Source organism: Heteronotia binoei, chromosome 1 (genome assembly GCF_032191835.1).
Source record: "Heteronotia binoei isolate CCM8104 ecotype False Entrance Well chromosome 1, APGP_CSIRO_Hbin_v1, whole genome shotgun sequence".
Lineage (NCBI taxonomy): Eukaryota > Metazoa > Chordata > Lepidosauria > Squamata > Gekkonidae > Heteronotia > Heteronotia binoei.
Genome location: NC_083223.1, coordinates 278720928 through 278737948, shown reverse-complemented (window position 1 = coordinate 278737948; position 17021 = coordinate 278720928). Strand labels below are relative to the sequence as shown.

At 51.9% G+C, this 17021-nt stretch overlaps 1 protein-coding gene across 1 annotated transcript in view; it reads left to right on the top strand.

The window, feature by feature from the left end:
• Positions 1–17021, top strand: part of CGN (cingulin) — a 117554-nt gene that overhangs the window by 70925 nt on the left and 29608 nt on the right. The window contains exons 5-7 of the mRNA XM_060257253.1: positions 1369–1626; positions 5350–5520; positions 14023–14184. Of these exons, the coding sequence (XP_060113236.1) occupies positions 1369–1626; positions 5350–5520; positions 14023–14184 (591 nt within the window). The remainder of the gene's footprint in view (positions 1–1368; positions 1627–5349; positions 5521–14022; positions 14185–17021) is intronic.

Below are 17021 nucleotides of genomic sequence, written 5' to 3'. Positions count from 1 at the left end.
CCAGGGAGGGTCCATATAGATGGACCCTCATTGCTCTGATCCAGTGGGGCTCCTCTGATGTTCTTATGAGGGAAAGGCCTCGCCCCCTCTGCCCTGTTGTTGGCCCTCCAGAGGAACTGGCTGGCCACTGTGTGAGACAGGAGGCTGGACTAGATGGACCCTCCCTGGTCTGACCCAGCAGGGCTCTTCTGATGTTCTGCTCAGGGGAAGGCCTCGGCCTCTCTGCCCTGTTGTTGGCCCTCCAGAGGAACTGGCTGGCCACTGTGTGAGACAGGAGTCTGGACTAGATGGACCCTCCCTGGTCTGACCCAGCAGGGCTCCTCTGATGTTCTTATGAGGGAAAGGCCTCGGCCCCTCTGCCCTGTTGTTGGCCCTCCAGAGGAACTGGCTGGCCACTGTGTGAGACAGGAGGCTGGACTAGATGGACCCTCCGTGGTCTGACCCAGCAGGGCTCCTCTGATGTTCTTATGAGGGAAAGGCCTCGGCCCCTCTGCCCTGTTGTTGGCCCTCCAGAGGAACTGGCTGGCCACTGTGTGAGACAGGAGGCTGGACTAGATGGACCCTCACTGGCCTGATCCAGCAGGGCTCTTCTGATGCTCTTCTCAGGGGAAGGCCTCGGCCTCTCTGCCCTGTTGTTGGACCTCCAGAGGAACTGGCTGGCCACTTTGTGAGACGGGATGCTGGGCTAGGTGGACCTTCCCTGGTCTGACCCAGCAGGGCACTTCTGATGTTCTTCTCAAGGAAAGACCTCGGCCTCTCTGCCCTGTTGTTGGCCCTCCAGAGGGACTGGTTGTCCACTGTGAGAGACAGGAGGCTGGACTAAATGGACCCTCACTGGTGTAATCCAGCAGGGCTCTTCTGATGCTCTTCTCAGGGGAAGGCCTTGGCCTCTCTGCCCTGTTGTTGGCCCTCCAGAGGATCTGGTTGGCCACTGTGTGAGACAGGAGACTGGACTAAATGGACCCTCACTGGTGTAATCCAGCAGGGCTCTTCAGAGGTTCTTCTCCGGGGAAGGCCTCGGCCTCCCTGCCCTGTTGTTGGACCTCCAGAGGAACTGGCTGGGCCCCGTGTGAGACAGGAGGCTGGACTAGATGGACTCTCCCTGGTCTGACCCAGCAGAGCTCTTCAGATGTTCTTCTCAGGGGAAGGCCTCGGCCACTCTGCCCTGTTGTTGGCCTTCCAGAGGAACTGGGTGGCCCCTGTGTGAGGCAGGAGCCTGGACTAGATGGACTCTTGGTCTGATTAATCAGAACTCTTCTTAACTGAAAGGGGTTGCCAACCTCCAGTTGGAGCCTGATGAATTCTTGATATTAGAGTCGCTCGCCAGTCTACAAAGATGGCTTCCTCCCCTTCCCTTTCCCCTCCCAGGCCGAGCGTCGGCAGATGGAGGAGAGCCTGGGGGACGCCACGGACCAAGAGCAGGAGTTGCTGCTCTCCAAGAGGTCGCTGGAGAGCCGCCTGGAGGAGGCCCAGCGGAGCCTGGCCCGGCTCTCACGGGAGCACGAGGACCTGACTGTCTCTTACCATGAGGAGGCCAAGCAGAAGGAGCAGCTGAAGAGGGCCAAGAGCGAACTGGAGGAGGAGAAGCGGCTGCTGGACAAGAGCATCGGGAAGCTGACCAGAGAGGTGAGCCCGGGGAGGGAGGCCGAAAGGAAAGCAGCCGGCAGCTGTGTACAAAGGAGACCCGATAGATGTTGTTTACCTTGACTTCCAGAAAGCTTTTGATAAAGTTCCTCATCAAAGGCTCCTTAGAAAGCTTGAGAGTCATGGAGTAAAAGGACAGGTCCTCTTGTGGATCAAAAACTGGCTGAGTAATAGGAAGCAGAGAGTGAGTATAAATGGGCAGTCTTCGCAATGGAGGTCAGTAAGCAGTGGGGTGCTGCAGGGCTCAGTACTGGGTCCCATGCTCTTTAACTTGTTCATAAATGATTTGGAGTTGAGAGTAAGCAGTGAAGTGGCCAAGTTTGTAGATGACACTAAATTGTTCAGGGTGGTGAGAACCAGAGAGGATTGTGAGGCACTCCAAAGGGATCTGTTGAGGCTGGGTGAGCGGGCGTCAACGTGGCAGATGCGGTTCAATGTGGCCAAGTGCAAAGTAATGCACATTGGGGCCAAGAATCCCAGCTGCAAATACAAGTTGATGGGGTGTGAACTGGCAGAGACTGATCAAGAGAGAGATCTTGGGGTTGTGGTAGAGAACTCACTGAAAATGTCAAGACAGTGTGCGATTGCAATAAAAAAGGCCAACGCCATGCTGGGAATATTAGGAAGGGAACTGAAGACAAATCAGCCAGTATCATAATGCCCCTGTATAAATTGATGGTATGGTCTCATTTGGAATACTGTGTGCAATTCTGGTCGCCGCACCTCGAAAAGGATATTATAGCATTGGAAAAAGTGCAGAAAAGGGCAACTAGAATGATTACAGGTTTGGAACACTTTCCCTATGAAGAAAGGTTTAAACGCTTGGGGCTCTTTAGCTTGGAGAAACGTCGACTGCAGGGTGACATGAGAGCGGTTGACAAGATAATGCATGGGATGGAGAAAGTAGAGAAAGAAGTAGTTTTCTCCCTTTCTCACAATACAAGAACTCGTGGGCATTCAATGAAATTGCTGAGCAGTCGGGTTAAAATGGATAAAAGGAAGTCCTTCACCCAAAAGGTGATTAATATGTGGAATTCACTGCCACAGGAGGTGGTGGCGGCTACAGGCATAGCCAGCTTCAAGAGGGGTTTAGATAAAAATATGGAACAGAGGTCCATCAGTGCCTTTTAGCCACAGTGTGTGTGTGTATATATATGTGTGTATATATATATAAATAATTTTTTTGGCCACTGTGTGACGCAGAGTGTTGGACTGGAGGGGCCATTGGCCTGATCCAACATGGCTTCTCTTATGTAGGTCAGTCTTGTCTACTCAAACTGGCAGCAGCACTCCAGGGTCTCAGGCTGAGGTCTTTCATCACACTGCCTGGTCCTTGTAACTGGTGATACCAGGGATTGAACCTGGGACCTTCTGCATGCCAAGCAGAGGCTCTGCCACTGAGCTATGGCCCCTCTCAATGGCTCCCCAGAGTCTCAGGCTGAGGTCTTTCCCGTCACCCACTGCTTGGTCCTTTTAACTGGAGATGCTGGGGATTGAACCTGGGACCTTCTGCATGCCAAGCAGAGGCTCTGCCACTGAGCTGTGACCCCTCTCCATGGCTCTCTAGGGTCTCAGACTGAGGTCTTTCACATTGTCTTATGCCCGGTTATTTTAACTGGAGATGCCGGGGATTGAACCTGGGACCATCTGCAAGCCAAGCGGATGCTCTGCTACTGCGCCACTGCCTCCCCCCTAGTACTTTCTTATTTTGTACTTTTGAAGAGAGTGTGGTGCAGCGCTTAGAGTGTGGGGGTAGAACTTGGGAGACCCGAGTTCAAGTCCCCGCTCTGCCATGAAGCAAACTTGCTGTCAGCCTGACCCTACCAAACAAGACTGTCGTGAGGAGAGTGGCAGGGAGGAGGGGAGAACCATGTATGTTGCCTTGAAATTTTGGGGAGGGAAGGGCGGGATGAAGAAGGACAGATCGCTAGATCTTGGTGATCCTTAACAACAATCCAACAAACGATATCCCAAGCGTAGCATAGAATCTGAGGCAAAATCATTTTCTGAATGAGTGCAGACCAGCACTGGAATTTCTGCCTCAGCCCCAAACCTGCGAGACGTCGTTTTACCTTCTCGGTCTCTCCCTCCATCTCCCCAGCCCACAATCCGTGAGCAATGATGTGTCACTAATCCTGACACATCGAGAGCAAAATGGCAGTGCTCAAATCCACATCCCTCTCCTTTTCCCGCTCGCCTGACAAACAGGAAAGGATTAACGCGCATTAAGAAGGGATTATTCTGCAATTTACGCCCTCGGTTGAGGCTGAGGCTCATAGCTTCTCTCTCTTGAGCTTAAATTTTAAAAAACCACCCGACTTCTGTGCTAAATATATTTATAATCTTGAAAGATTAGGAAGTGTAATATATGTACTCTTAGAAGAATGCAGCCCCAGCTTGTGAATGTGCAAGGGAGAGAGAAGATGGAGCGTGTATTGCTGTTGGGGAAGGGAGAATGTTCCGAAGCTCAGTGAAGGGAAGGGAGTGAGGGATTAGAATCTGTGAGGTCCAAGTTCTAGTTCCAGCTGGTCATGAAGTCTGCTCAGAAATGGTGGGCCAGTTTCTCTCTCTATTTCTCAGCATAATTTACCTCACAGCAGGGTGTTCTGAGCTCTTGGGTACACTTGGAATTCTTGAACAGTGTGGCAGGTGCAACCAACTACAAAATGGCTACCACAGAAGTCAGAGCCAACCATACAATGTCAGGAGCAGGGTCACGCATAACCAGGCCTCATGTTGGGATGGAGCTCACAGGAGCGGAGCTCCAGAACCTCTACGTTTTATTGTGCTTTCTCCCTGTCATCAAGGAAGATTTTTCTATATCCAGGATGAAAGGGAGGGAGGGAGTAAAATCAGGGTATAAGAGAAGCCATGTTGGATCAGGCCAATGGCCCATCCAGTTCACCACTCTGTGTCACATAAGAACATAAGAGAAGCCATGTTGGATCAGGCCAGTGGCCCATCCAATCCAACACTTTGTATCACACATAAGAAAATAAGAGAAGCCCTGTTGGATGAGGCCAATGGCCCACCCAGTCCAACACTCTGTCACATAAGAACAGAAGAGAAGCCATGTTGGATCAGGCCAATGGCCCATCCAGTCCAACACTCTGCGTCACATAGGAACATAAGAGAAGCCATGATGGATCAGGCCAATGGCCCATCCAGTCCAACACTCTGTGTCGCATAAGAACAGAAGAGAAGCCATGTTGGATCAGGCCAATGGCCCATCCAGTCCAACACTCTGCGTCACATAGAAACATAAGAGAAGCCCTGTTGGATCAGGCCAATGGCCCATCCAGTCCAACACTCTGTGTCCCGTAAGAACATAAGAGAAGCCATGTTGGATCAGGCCAATGGCCCATCCAGTCCAACACTCTGTGTCACATAAGAACATAAGAGAAGCCATATTGGATCAGGCCAATGGCCAATCCAGTTCACCACTCTGTGTCACACAGTGGCCAAAAAACAAAAACAGTTCCACCGGTGGGGCCAGGACACTAGAAGCCCTCCCACTGTTGCCCCTCCCAAGCACCAAGAATACAGAGCTTCACTACCCCAGACAGCGTTCCCTCTATAACTCGTGACTAATAGCCAATGATGGGCTTCTGCTCCAGATGTTTCTCCTAAGTTTCCTGCTCATTCATTTCACGATCTGTGTTTTTTGAGCCAGCTTAATTCCGAGTCCTTCTCTTCTCCCTCCAGCTGGATCAGATGACCGAAGAGTCCCACCGGACCCTGTCCGTCCTGCAGTCGCAGCTGGAGGACTACAAGGAGAAGTCCCGCAAGGAGATAACCGACTCCCAGAAGCAGGCCAAGGATCGGAACACCGAAGTGGAGAAGATGCAGTACAACGTGGGGAGGCTGCAAGATGAGGTAGGGGCTCAGGGGCTGAGTGGCTCTTATGGATTCTTCTAGCGTGAGAGATGCAAGACAGAATGGCCGTTTTAGTTTTCAGAACATCAGAAGACCCCTGTTGGGTCAGACCAGTGAGGGTCTATCTAGTCCAGCCTCCTATCTCACACAGTGGCTGGCCAGTTCCTCTGGAGGGCCAACAACAGGGCAGAGAGGCCGACGCCTTCCCCTGAGAAGATCATCAGAAGAGCCCTGCTGGGTCAGACCAGGAAGGGTCCATCCAGTCCAGCCTCCTGTCTCACACAGGGGCCAACCAGTTCCTCTGGAGGGACAACAACAGGGCAGAGAGGCCGAGGCCTTCCCCTGAGAAGATCATCAGAAGAGCCCTGCTGGATCAGACCAGGGAGGGTCCATCCAGTCCAGCCTCCTGTCTCACACAGTGGCCAGCCAGTTCCTCTGGAGGGCCAACAATAGGGCAGAGAGGCCGAGGCCTTCCCCTGAGAAGATCATCAGAAGAGCCCTGCTGGATCAGACCAGGGAGGGTCCATCCAGTCCAGCCTCCTGTCTCACACAGTGGCCAGCCAGTTCCTCTGGAGGGCCAACAATAGGGCAGAGAGGCCGAGGCCTTCCCCTGAGAAGATCATCAGAAGAGCCCTGCTGGATCAGACCAGGGAGGGTCCATCCAGTCCAGCCTCCTGTCTCACACAGTGGCCAGCCAGTTCCTCTGGAGGGCCAACAATAGGGCAGAGAGGCCGACGCCTTCCCCTGAGAAGATCATCAGAAGAGCCCTGCTGGATCAGACCAGGGAGGGTCCATCCAGTCCAGTCTCCTGTCTCACACAGTGGCCAGCCAGTTCCTCTGGAGGGCCAACAATAGGGCAGAGAGGCCGAGGCCTTCCCCTGAGAAGATCATCAGAAGAGCCCTGCTGGATCAAACCAGGGAGGGTCCTTCTAGTCCAGCCCTCCTGTCTCACACAGGGGCCAACCAGTTCCTCTGGAGGGACAACAACAGGGCAGAGAGGCCGAGGCCTTCCCCTGAGAAGATCATCAGAAGAGCCCTGCTGGATCAGACCAGGGAGGGTCCTTCTAGTCCAGCCCTCCTGTCTCACACAGGGGCCAACCAGTTCCTCTGGAGGGCCAACAATAGGGCAGAGAGGCCTTCCCCTGAGAAGAGCATCAAAAGAGCCCTGCTGGGTCAGACCAGGGAGGGTCCATCCAGTCCAGCCTCCTGTCTCACACAGTGGCCAGCCAGTTCCTCTGGAGGGCCAACAACAGGGCAGAGAGGCCGAGGCCTTCCCCTGAGAAGAACCTCAGAAGAGCCCTGCTGGGTCAGACCAGGGAGGGTCCATCTAATCCAGCCTCCTGTCTCACACAGTGGCCAACCAGTTCCTCTGGAGGGCCAACAACAGGGCAAAGAGGCCAAGGCCTTCCCCTGATGTTGCCTCCTGGCTCCAGGATTCAGATGTTTAGTGCCTCTGAATGGGGAGGTTCCTCTCAGTCACCATGGGTAGTAGCCACTGATCGACCTCTCCTCCATTTATCTGATCCCCATTCAAAACTGTCTTTGCCTGTGGGCATTACTGTATCCTTTTAAATAAGCCAGTTTGGTATAGCGGTTAAGTGTGCGGACTCTTATCTGGGAGAACTAGGTTTGAGTCCCCACTCCTCCACTTGCAGCTGCTGGAATGGCCTTGGGTCAGCCATAGCTCTCTTATCTGGGAGAACCGGGTTGGATTCCCCCCTCCTCCGCTTGCAGCTGCTGGAATGGCCTTGGGTCAGCCAGAGCTCTCTTATCTGGGAGAACCGGGTTTGATTCCCCACTCCTCCACTTGCAGTTGCTGGAATGGCCTTGGGTCAGCCATAGCTCTCCAAGGAGTTGTCCTTGAAAGGACAGCTACTGTCAGAGCTCTCTCAGCCCCTCCTGCCTCACAGGGTGTGTGTTGTGGAGGAAGAAGATAAAGGAGATTATGAGCCTCTCTGAGTGGAGGGTGGAATATATATCCAATGTCGTCTTCTTAAATAAGAGTGTGTGAAATGAGAGGAGGCTAGACAGTTGGCATCGTCATCTTGGGAGCAGAAAGCACAGAGTCCTCCTGCAGAGAAGTTAAAGTATGAACAGGAGGAAGTGAGCCCGGAACAAGTTTGGGGGTGGATTCCCTCTTTTGAAAGGGCAGGGGCCGTGACTCAGTGGCAGAGCCTCTGCTTGGCATGCAGAAGGTCCGAGGCTCAATCTGCAGCATCTCCAGTTAAAAGGAGCAGACAGGAGGTGATGGGAAAGACCTCAGCCTGAGACCCTGGAGAACCATGGAGAGGGGCCATAGCTCAGTGGCAGAGCCTCTGCTCGGCATGCAGAAGGTCCCAGGTTCAATCCCCGGCATCTCCAGTTAAAAAGGACCAAGCAGGAGGTGATGGGAAAGACCTCAGCCTGAGACCCTGGAGAACCACAGAGAGGGCCCATAGCTCAGAGGAAGAGCCTCTGCTTGGCATGCAGAAGGTCCCAGGTTTAATCCCCCACATCTCCCAGTTAAAAGGACCAGGCAGGAGGTGGTGGGAAAGACCTCAGCCTGAGACCCTGGAGAACCACAGAGAGGGGCCATAGCTCAGAGGAAGAGCCTCTGCTTGGCATGCAGAAGGTCCCAGGTTTAATCCCCCACATCTTCCAGTTAAAAGGACCAGGCAGGAGGTGGTGGGAAAGACCTCAGCCTGAGACCCTGGAGAACCACAGAGAGGGCCCATAGCTCAGAGGAAGAGCCTCTGCTTGGCATGCAGAAGGTCCCAGGTTTAATCCCCCACATCTCCCAGTTAAAAGGACCAGGCAGGAGGTGGTGGGAAAGACCTCAGCCTGAGACCCTGGAGAACCACAGAGAGGGCCCATAGCTCAGAGGAAGAGCCTCTGCTCGGCATGCAGAAGGTCCCAGGTTCAATCCCCCGCATCTCCTGTTAAAAGGACCTCCCTGAACCAAGGGTGGGGAGGAGCTGCGACTTCTCTGACGAGCCTCAGCACGGCACACGGAAGGCCCTGGTTCAGTTGCTAGCATCTCCAGTGAAAAGTGTTCCGTGGTAGGTGATGCGAAAAAGCTGGAGAGCTGCAACCAGTCTGGGTAGACGATACTAACCTTGATGGGCGGAGGGTCTGATTCAGCATCAGGCAGCCTCAGGTGTGTCCGGGTGTGAAAACGAAGAGCCATATTTGGAGGCCTGGTTCATCTTAAACCTCATCACGATTTCCTCCCCCCCCCCCCCCCGCCACACACACACCCCGCCCCAAGTCTTCAGCACACAGGAGACCAGTCCTGCCTGCCCGGCCCTTTTAAAAGAAAAAGCCCAAGAGCTAGGAACGACCCTTTTAAAATGTAATCCTTGCAGTTGTCAAATTTTTGGGTTCCTTCCCCCAAGTTCATAGAATCACAGAACCACAGAGTTGGAAGGGACTTTCCAGGGTCATCTAGTTCACCCCACTTCCACAGTGTATGAAATTCACAACTATCTCACCCCCCCTTCCCCCGTGACCCTTGTTCAATGCCCAGAAGATCACACACACACATACACAACCCCCCAGGATCTCTGGCCAAACTGACTTGGAGACAAATTGCTTTTGTTGTTGTTCAATCGCACAGTCGAGTCTGACTCTTTCCGACCCCACGGACCAAGTCACGCCAGGCCCTCCTGTCCTCCACCATCCCCCAAAGTCTGCTCAATATTGTGTTAGTTACATCACTAACGCTGTCCAGCCATATCCTCTTTTGACATCCCCTTCTTTTGCCTTCTGTCTTTCCCAGCATCAGGATCTTTCTTCTCCAGGGAGGGCTCCCTTCTCATTGGGTGGCCAAAGTATCTGAGCTTCAGCTTCAGCCTCTGACCTTCCAGGGAACAGTCTGGGTTGATTTCCCTTAGGACTGACTGATTGGATCTTCTTGCAGTCCAAGGGACTCTCAAGAGTCTTCTCCAGGGAGTGCTCCCTTCTCATTGGGTGGCCAGAGTATTTGAGCTTCAGCTTCAGCCTCTGACCTTCCAGGGAACAGTCTGGGTTGATTTCCCTTAGGACTGACTGGCTGATTGGATGTTCTTGCAGTCCAAGGGACTCTCAAGAGTCTTCTCCAGCACAAATTGCTGCCTGACCCCAAAGTGGCAATCAGCATTACACTGAGCATGTCAGAAAGACCAACAAGAACTAAGCACTGATACAACACTTCCTGCCCTTCTTCTCAGAATCATCGTGGCTGTCAGATGGCCCTCTAGCCTCTGCTTAAAAACCTCCAAAGGAGGAGAGTCCACCACCTCCCGAGGAAGCCTGTTCCACTGAGGAACCGCTCTAACGCTCAGGAAGTTCTTCCTAATGTTGAGCCGGAAACTCTTTTGATTTAATTTCCACCCATTGGTTCTGGTCCTATCTTCTGGGGCCACAAAAAATAACTCCACACCATCCTCTATATGACAGCCCTTCAAGGACTTGAAGAGCTGGAAGGGACCTCCAGGGTTGTCTAATGTCCAACCCCCTGCACAATGCAGGAACTTCACAAATACCTCCCCTTAAATTCACAGAATTTTCATTGCTCTCAGATGGCCATCTAGCCTCCGTTGAAAAACCTCCAAGGAAGGAGAGCCCACCACCTCCCAAGGAGGAAGCCTGTTCCACTGAGGAACTGCTCTAATGGTCAGGAAGTTCTTCCTGATGTTGAGCCGGAAACTCTTTTGATTTAATTTCAATCCATCGGTTCTGGCCCTACCTTCTGGGGCCACAGAAAACAATTCCACACCATCCTCTATAGCTGGGGTCAAGTCAGTGTGCGATTGCAATAAAAAAAGACGCCATGCTGGGAATTATTAGGAAGGGAACTGAAAACAAATCGGCCAGTATCATAATGCCTCTGTATAAATCGATGGTGCCGTCTCATTTGGAGTAGTGTGTGCAATTCTGGTCACCGCACCTCAAAAAGGATATTATAGCATTGGAAAAAGTCAAGAAAAGGGCAACTAGAATGATTACAGGTTTGGAACACTTTCTCTATGAAGAAAGGTTAAAATGCTTGGGGCTCTTTAGCTTGGAGAAACGTCGACTGCGGGGTGACATGACAGAGCTTTACAAGATTATGCATAGGATGGAGAAGGTAGAGAAAGAAGTCCTTTTCTCCCTTTCTCACAATACAAGAACTTGTGGGCATTCAATGAAATTGCTGAGCAGTCGGGTTAGAACGGATAAAAGGAAGTGCTTCTTCACCCAAAGGATGATTACCATGTAGAATTCATTGCCACAGGAGGTGGTGGTGGCTACAAGCATAGCCAGCTTCAAGAATGAGGGGATTGGATAAAAATATGGAACAGAGATCCATCAGTGGCTATTAGCCACGGTAGGTGGGTGGGTAGGTAGATAGGTAGGTAGGTAGGCCACTGTATGACACAGAGTGTTGGACTGGATGGGCCATTGGCCTGATCCAACATGGCTTCTTTTATGTTCTTATGTGACACATAGTGTTGGATTGGATGGGCCGTTGGCCTGATCCAACATGGCTTCTATTCTGTTCTTATGTGACACAGAGTGTTGGACTGGATGGGCCACTGGCCTGATCCAACAGGGCTTCTCTTCTGTTCTTATGTGACACAGTGTTGGACTGGATGGGCCATTGGCCTGATCCCACATGGCTTCTCTTATGTTCTTATGTGACACAGAGTGTTGGACTGGAGGGGCCACTGGCCTGATCCAACAGGGCTTCTCTTACGTTCTTATGTGACACAGAGTGTTGGACAGGATGGGCCATTGGCCTGATCCAACATGGCTTCTCTTATGTTCTTAGGGTTGGCCAATGGTAGCTCTCCAGATGTTTTTTGCCTTCAACTCCCATCAGCCCGAGGCAGCATAGCCAATGGCTGGGGCTGATGGAAGTTGTAGGCAAAAAACATCTGGAGAGCTACCGTTGGCCACTCCTGTTCTCTAGGACAGCCCTTCAAGGACTTGAAGATGGTGATCAGATCACCTCTCAGCCGCCTCCTCTCTAGGCTAAAGTTTTTTGAATTCCTGCAAAAGTTAAGGACTGGAGCAGCAGAACTTGCTTGTCATCCATGGGTTAGAGGCGGCCTTGGAGGCGCTCTCTCTCCCCCTTTCCTCGCTTAGTTTGAAAAAAAGGCTGCCTAGGAAAAGATGAGTTGCTGACTATGCCTTCCCAGCCCTTGGCTAAGGCTGAGGACGATTGATTCTTTAACTCGCCAAACCTCACTTTTCTGTCAAGCAAAGGACAGGACGGCCTTTCGGGAATTCCGGGCTGGTTTTGCAGGACTGGGGGGGAAGTGTACGTTGAGAACTTACCTCGGTCAGCAAAGAACCGCGAGGCCTCCCTGCCGAAGGAGGCGGCCAGAAAGAAGGGCGTTCGTGGCAGAACCCAGCGACGTCCTTCGGCAGCGAGGCGACGTCTCCGCAGGGTGGGAATCCAGCGTAGAATTTATTGTGCGGGTCTCGTCTGGACACGCATGGAACTGCCTTCTGCTGAGTCAGGCCAGTGGTCCGCCAAAGTCAGTGTCACATAAGAACATAGAAGGGAAAGGAGATTGTGAGCTGCTCTGAGACTCTTCGGAGTGGAGGGCGGGATATAAATCCAATATCTTCATCTACCTCACAGGGTGTCTGTTGTGGGGGAGGAAGGGAAAGGAGATTGTGAGCCGCTCTGAGACTCTTCGGAGTGGAGGGCGGGATATAAATCCAATATCTTCATCTACCTCACAGGGTGTCTGTTGTGGGGGAGGAAGGGAAAGGAGATTGTGAGCCGCTCTGAGACTCTTCGGAGTGGAGGGCGGGATATAAATCCAATATCTTCATCTACCTCACAGAGTGTCTGTTGTGGGGGAGGAAGGGAAAGGAGATTGTGAGCCGCTCTGAGACTCTTCGGAGTGGAGGGCGGGATATAAATCCAATATCTTCATCTACCTCACAGGGTGTCTGTTGTGGGGGAGGACGGGAAAGGAGATTGTGAGCCGCTCTGAGACTCTTCAGAGTGAAGGGCGGGATATAAATCCAATATCTTCATCTACCTCACAGGGTGTCTGTTGTGGGGGAGGAAGGGGAAGGAGATTGTGAGCCGCTCTGAGACTCTTCAGAGTGGAGGGCGGGATATAAATCCAATATCTTCATCTACCTCACAGGGTGTCTGTTGTGGGGGAGGAAGGGAAAGGAGATTGTGAGCCGGTCTGAGACTCTTCGGAGTGGAGGGCGGGATATAAATCCAATATCTTCATCTACCTCACAGGGTGTCTGTTGTGGGGGAGGAAGGTAAAGGAGATTGTGAGCCGGTCTGAGATTCTTCGGAGTGGAGGGCGGGATATAAATCCAAATCTTCATCTACCTCACAGGGTGTCTGTTGTGGGGGAGGAAGGTAAAGGAGATTGTGAGCCGGTCTGAGATTCTTCGGAGTGGAGGGCGGGATATAAATCCAAATCTTCATCTACCTCACAGGGTGTCTGTTGTGGGGAGGAAGGTAAAGGAGATTGTGAGCCGGTCTGAGACTCTTCGGAGTGGAGGGCGGGATATAAATCCAATATCTTCATCTACCTCACAGGGTGTCTGTTGTGGGGGAGGAAGGGAAAGGAGATTGTGAGCTGCTCTGAGACTCTTCGGAGTGGAGGGCGGGATATAAATCCAGTATCTTCTTCTTCTTCTTGTTTATGATGGCCAGATCTGACATAAATGAGACCTTGTCGGGCCGGGCAATGTGTGTTCCCATTTAAGATTAGGTAGTAGCGATAGAAACTTTATAAAGCACACAGACAAACAGAATTGAAGATTTAAAAAAAAAAATGCTTAAAACATTAGTACTTGTTAGTCTTAAAGGTGCTTTCTTTGTATTTCTTGTTGGTCTTAAAGGTGCTTTCTTTGTATTTCTTGTTGGTCTTAAAGGTGCTTTCTTTGTATTTCTTGTTGGTCTTAAAGGTGCTTTCTTTGTATTTCTCTCATGGGATTGAGGGAACTGGGCAAAGGAAGCTCTGGCTCTTCTCTTCCTTCTCCAGAGGACCAGGAGGTGTAAGAGCCTCAGTCAATAGAAGGAAGAGAGTCTTGGCTCAGTAACTCTGCTGTGTGATTGAAAGAGCCTGGTACAGCAAGCTCTGCCTCCCGAAGGGAGGAGACTCAGCCAGTGGAGAAAATAGAGGTTTTGCTCTGTAGCTCCTGTGCGATTGAGAGAGCTTGGCAAAGCAAGTTGTGAAGCAGAAGGGAGAAAGAGAGAGGGAGAAGGAGAAGCAGATGACAGCCAGTTGCTCGGGGGCCGGAGAGGAGCCCTCCGTGGGCCTGATTCGGCTCCCAGGCCGCATGTTTGATACTCCAGCTTTAATCCTTCTAGTTGCCCTTTTTTTGCACTTCTTCCAATGCAAGAATATCTTTTTGAGGCGGGGTGATCAGAATCGCTTCTGAGCGAAGATCAGACACAGCGCAGCAAGTGGGGTTCGGGGCAGTTGGGGAATCCCGGTTCAGAGCTCTGCCTTTCAAGCCCTCCGAGGGCGAGTTCCGCTTTCCTCAGCTCCCTTTTCGCTTCCCTCCCCCAAGGTCACGCGACTCAAGCAAGCCCTGCAGGACAGCCAAGCCGAACGGGAGAACGCCGTGTTGGACAAGGAGCTGCTGGCTCAGCGCCTCCACAACCTGGAGCAGGAGATGGACTCCAGGCGGCGGTCCCAGGACGATCGATCCCGGCAAGTCAAGGCGCTGGAGGTTCGTATTTCTCTGCTCTTCGGTTCCCCGAAGAAAAGCCCAGGGTCACCTTCGGGCCTCTGCTACAAAGGTCCCTCTTATCTCCGTGTGAACGCTGCTCAGAGCTAAATTGACTGGGTGAGCAGTATCACCATGGCTTTTTTGTGTAGCAGGAACTCCTTTGCGTATTAGGCCACACGCCCCAATGTAGCCAATCCTCCAGGAGCTTACAGGGCTCTTCGTACAGGGCCTGCTGTAAGCTCCAGGAGGATTGGCTACATCAGGGGGTTGTGGCCTAATATGCAAAGGAGGTGCTGCTAGAATTCCTTACAGGGCTCTTAGTACAGGGCCTGCTGTAAGCTCCAGGAGGATTGGCGACATCAGGGGGTGTGGCCTGATAGGCAAAGGAGGTCCTGCTAGAATTCCTTACAGGGCTCTTCGTACAGGGCCTACTGTAAGCTCCAGGAGGATTGGCTACATCAGGGGGTGTGGCCTAATAGGCAAAGGAGGTCCTGCTAGAATTCCTTACAGGGCTCTTAGTACAGGGCCTACTGTAAGCTCCAGGAGGATTGGCTACATCAGGGGGTGTGGCCTAATAGGCAAAGGAGGTCCTGCTAGAATTCCTTACAGGGCTCTTCGTACAGGGCCTGCTGGAAGCTCCAGGGGGATTGGCTACATCAGGGGTGTGTGGCCTAATATGCAAAGGAGGTCCTGCTAGAATTCCTTACAGGGCTCTTCGTACAGGGCCTACTGGAAGCTCTAGGGGGATTGGCTACATCAGGGGTGTGTGGTCTAATATGCAAAGGAGGTCCTGCTAGAATTCCTTACAGGGCTCTTCGTACAGGGCCTACTGAGAGCTCCAGGAGGATTGGCTACATCAGGGGTGTGTGGCCTGATAGGCAAAGTTCCTGCTACAAAAAAAAAGCCCTGAGTATCATTAAAGTAAAATGAGAGGTCCCCCAAGCACCAAGAATACTTGTTGGATCAGGCTAATGGCCCATCCGGTCGAACACTCAGTGTCACACAGTGGCCAAAAAAACCCCAGGTGCCATCAGGAGGTCCATCAGTGGGGCCAGGATACTAGAAGTCCTCCCACTGTTCCCCCCCAAGCACCAAGAATACAGAGTGTCACTGCCCCAGACATAAGAACCTAAGAGAAGCCATGTTGGATCAGGCCAAAGGCCCATCCAGTCCAACGCTCTGTGCCACACAGTGGCCAAAACCCAGGGGCAATGGAAGGTCCAGCAGTGGGGCCAGAACTCCAGAAGCCCTCCCACTCTTGCCTCCGAAGCACCAAGAAGACAGAGCATCACTACCCCGACATAAGAACCTAAGAGAAGCCATGTTGGATCAGAGCAATGGCCCTTTCAGTCCAACACTCTGTGTCACACAGTGGCCAAAAAAACACCAAGTGCCATTAGGAGGTCCACCAGTGGGGCCAGGACACTAGAAGCCCTCCTACTGTGCCCTCCAAGCACCAAGAATACAGAGCATCCCTGCCCCAGATATAAGAATGTAAGAGAAGCCATGTTGGATCACGCCAATGGCCCCTCCAGTACAACACTCTAAAGTGTCACACAGTGGCCAAAAAAACCAGGTGGCCTCAGGAGGTCCATCAAAAGCCCTCCCTCAGGAGGTCCACACTAGAAGCCCTCCCACTGTTGCCCTTCCCAAGCACCAAGAATACAGAGCATCCCTGCCCCAGACAGAGAGTTCCAACAATATGCTGTGCCTAATAGCCACTGATGGACCTTTGCTCCAGATGTTTCTCCAATCCCCTCTTGAAGCTGGCTATGCTTGTAGCCACCACCACCTCCTGTGGCAGTGAATTCCACATGTTAATCACCCTTTGGGTGAACAAGGACTTCGTTTTATCCATTCCAACCCGACTGCTGAGCAATTTCATTGAGTATCCACGAGTTCTTGTATTGTGAGAAAGGGAAAAAACTACTTCTTTCTCTACCTTCTCTATCCCATGCATAATCTTGTAAACCTCTATCATGTCACCCCTCCGTCGTCATTTCTCCAAGCTAAAGAGACCCAACCTCTTTAACATAGGTTAAAACAGAGCCCCGTGGCGCAGAGTGTTAAAGCTGCAGTACTGCAGTCCTAAGCTCTGCTCACAACCTGATTTCGATCCCCGGTGGAAGCTGGGTTTTCAGGTAGCTGGCTCGAGGTTGACTCAGCCTTCCATCTTTCTGAGGTCTGCAGAATGAATCCCAGGCTTGCTGGGGGGAAAGCGTAGAGGACTGGGGAAGGCAATGGCAAACCACCCCGTCAAAAGTGTGCCGTGAAAACGTGAAAGCAACGTCACCCCAGAGTCGGAAACGACTGGTGCTTGGACAGAGGACCTTTTTTGGAGCTCTCTTCCAACAAGGAGGAAGAAAGAGAATAGAAGTTTTTCAAGCACATGTCCAAGCCTTTCCTTCACTGTGTAGAGTGGGGAAGTCGCCTTCCTTTATCCCTTCTGCATCTCTAAAGCAACTAAAGTTCCAAAACCTTGCCTTTCGATCTGATTTTAGTAGCTCTCTATACAGCCTGCGGCTGCTGGTGCATGAAAACAAAATCTTTCCTTGCCAGCAGGGGGCGGCACTGCTTTTCAAAGAGCCTTCTTGCTTTCTCTCTGCTCTTGTTTGCCTGCCTATGGAAAAAAAGGTTGTTTGGCAGGTGTTTCTGTTTGTAAAGAAATATCCAAGTTGCTCGCTGCCTCTTTGTATGTTTCAAAGCTCACATTTTTTCTACATTTAGAAGACATTGAAGACATTGGATTTATATCCCGCCCTCCACTCCGTAGAGTCTCAGAGCGACTCACAATCTCCTTTCCCTTCCTCCCCCACAACAGACACCCTGTGAGGTAG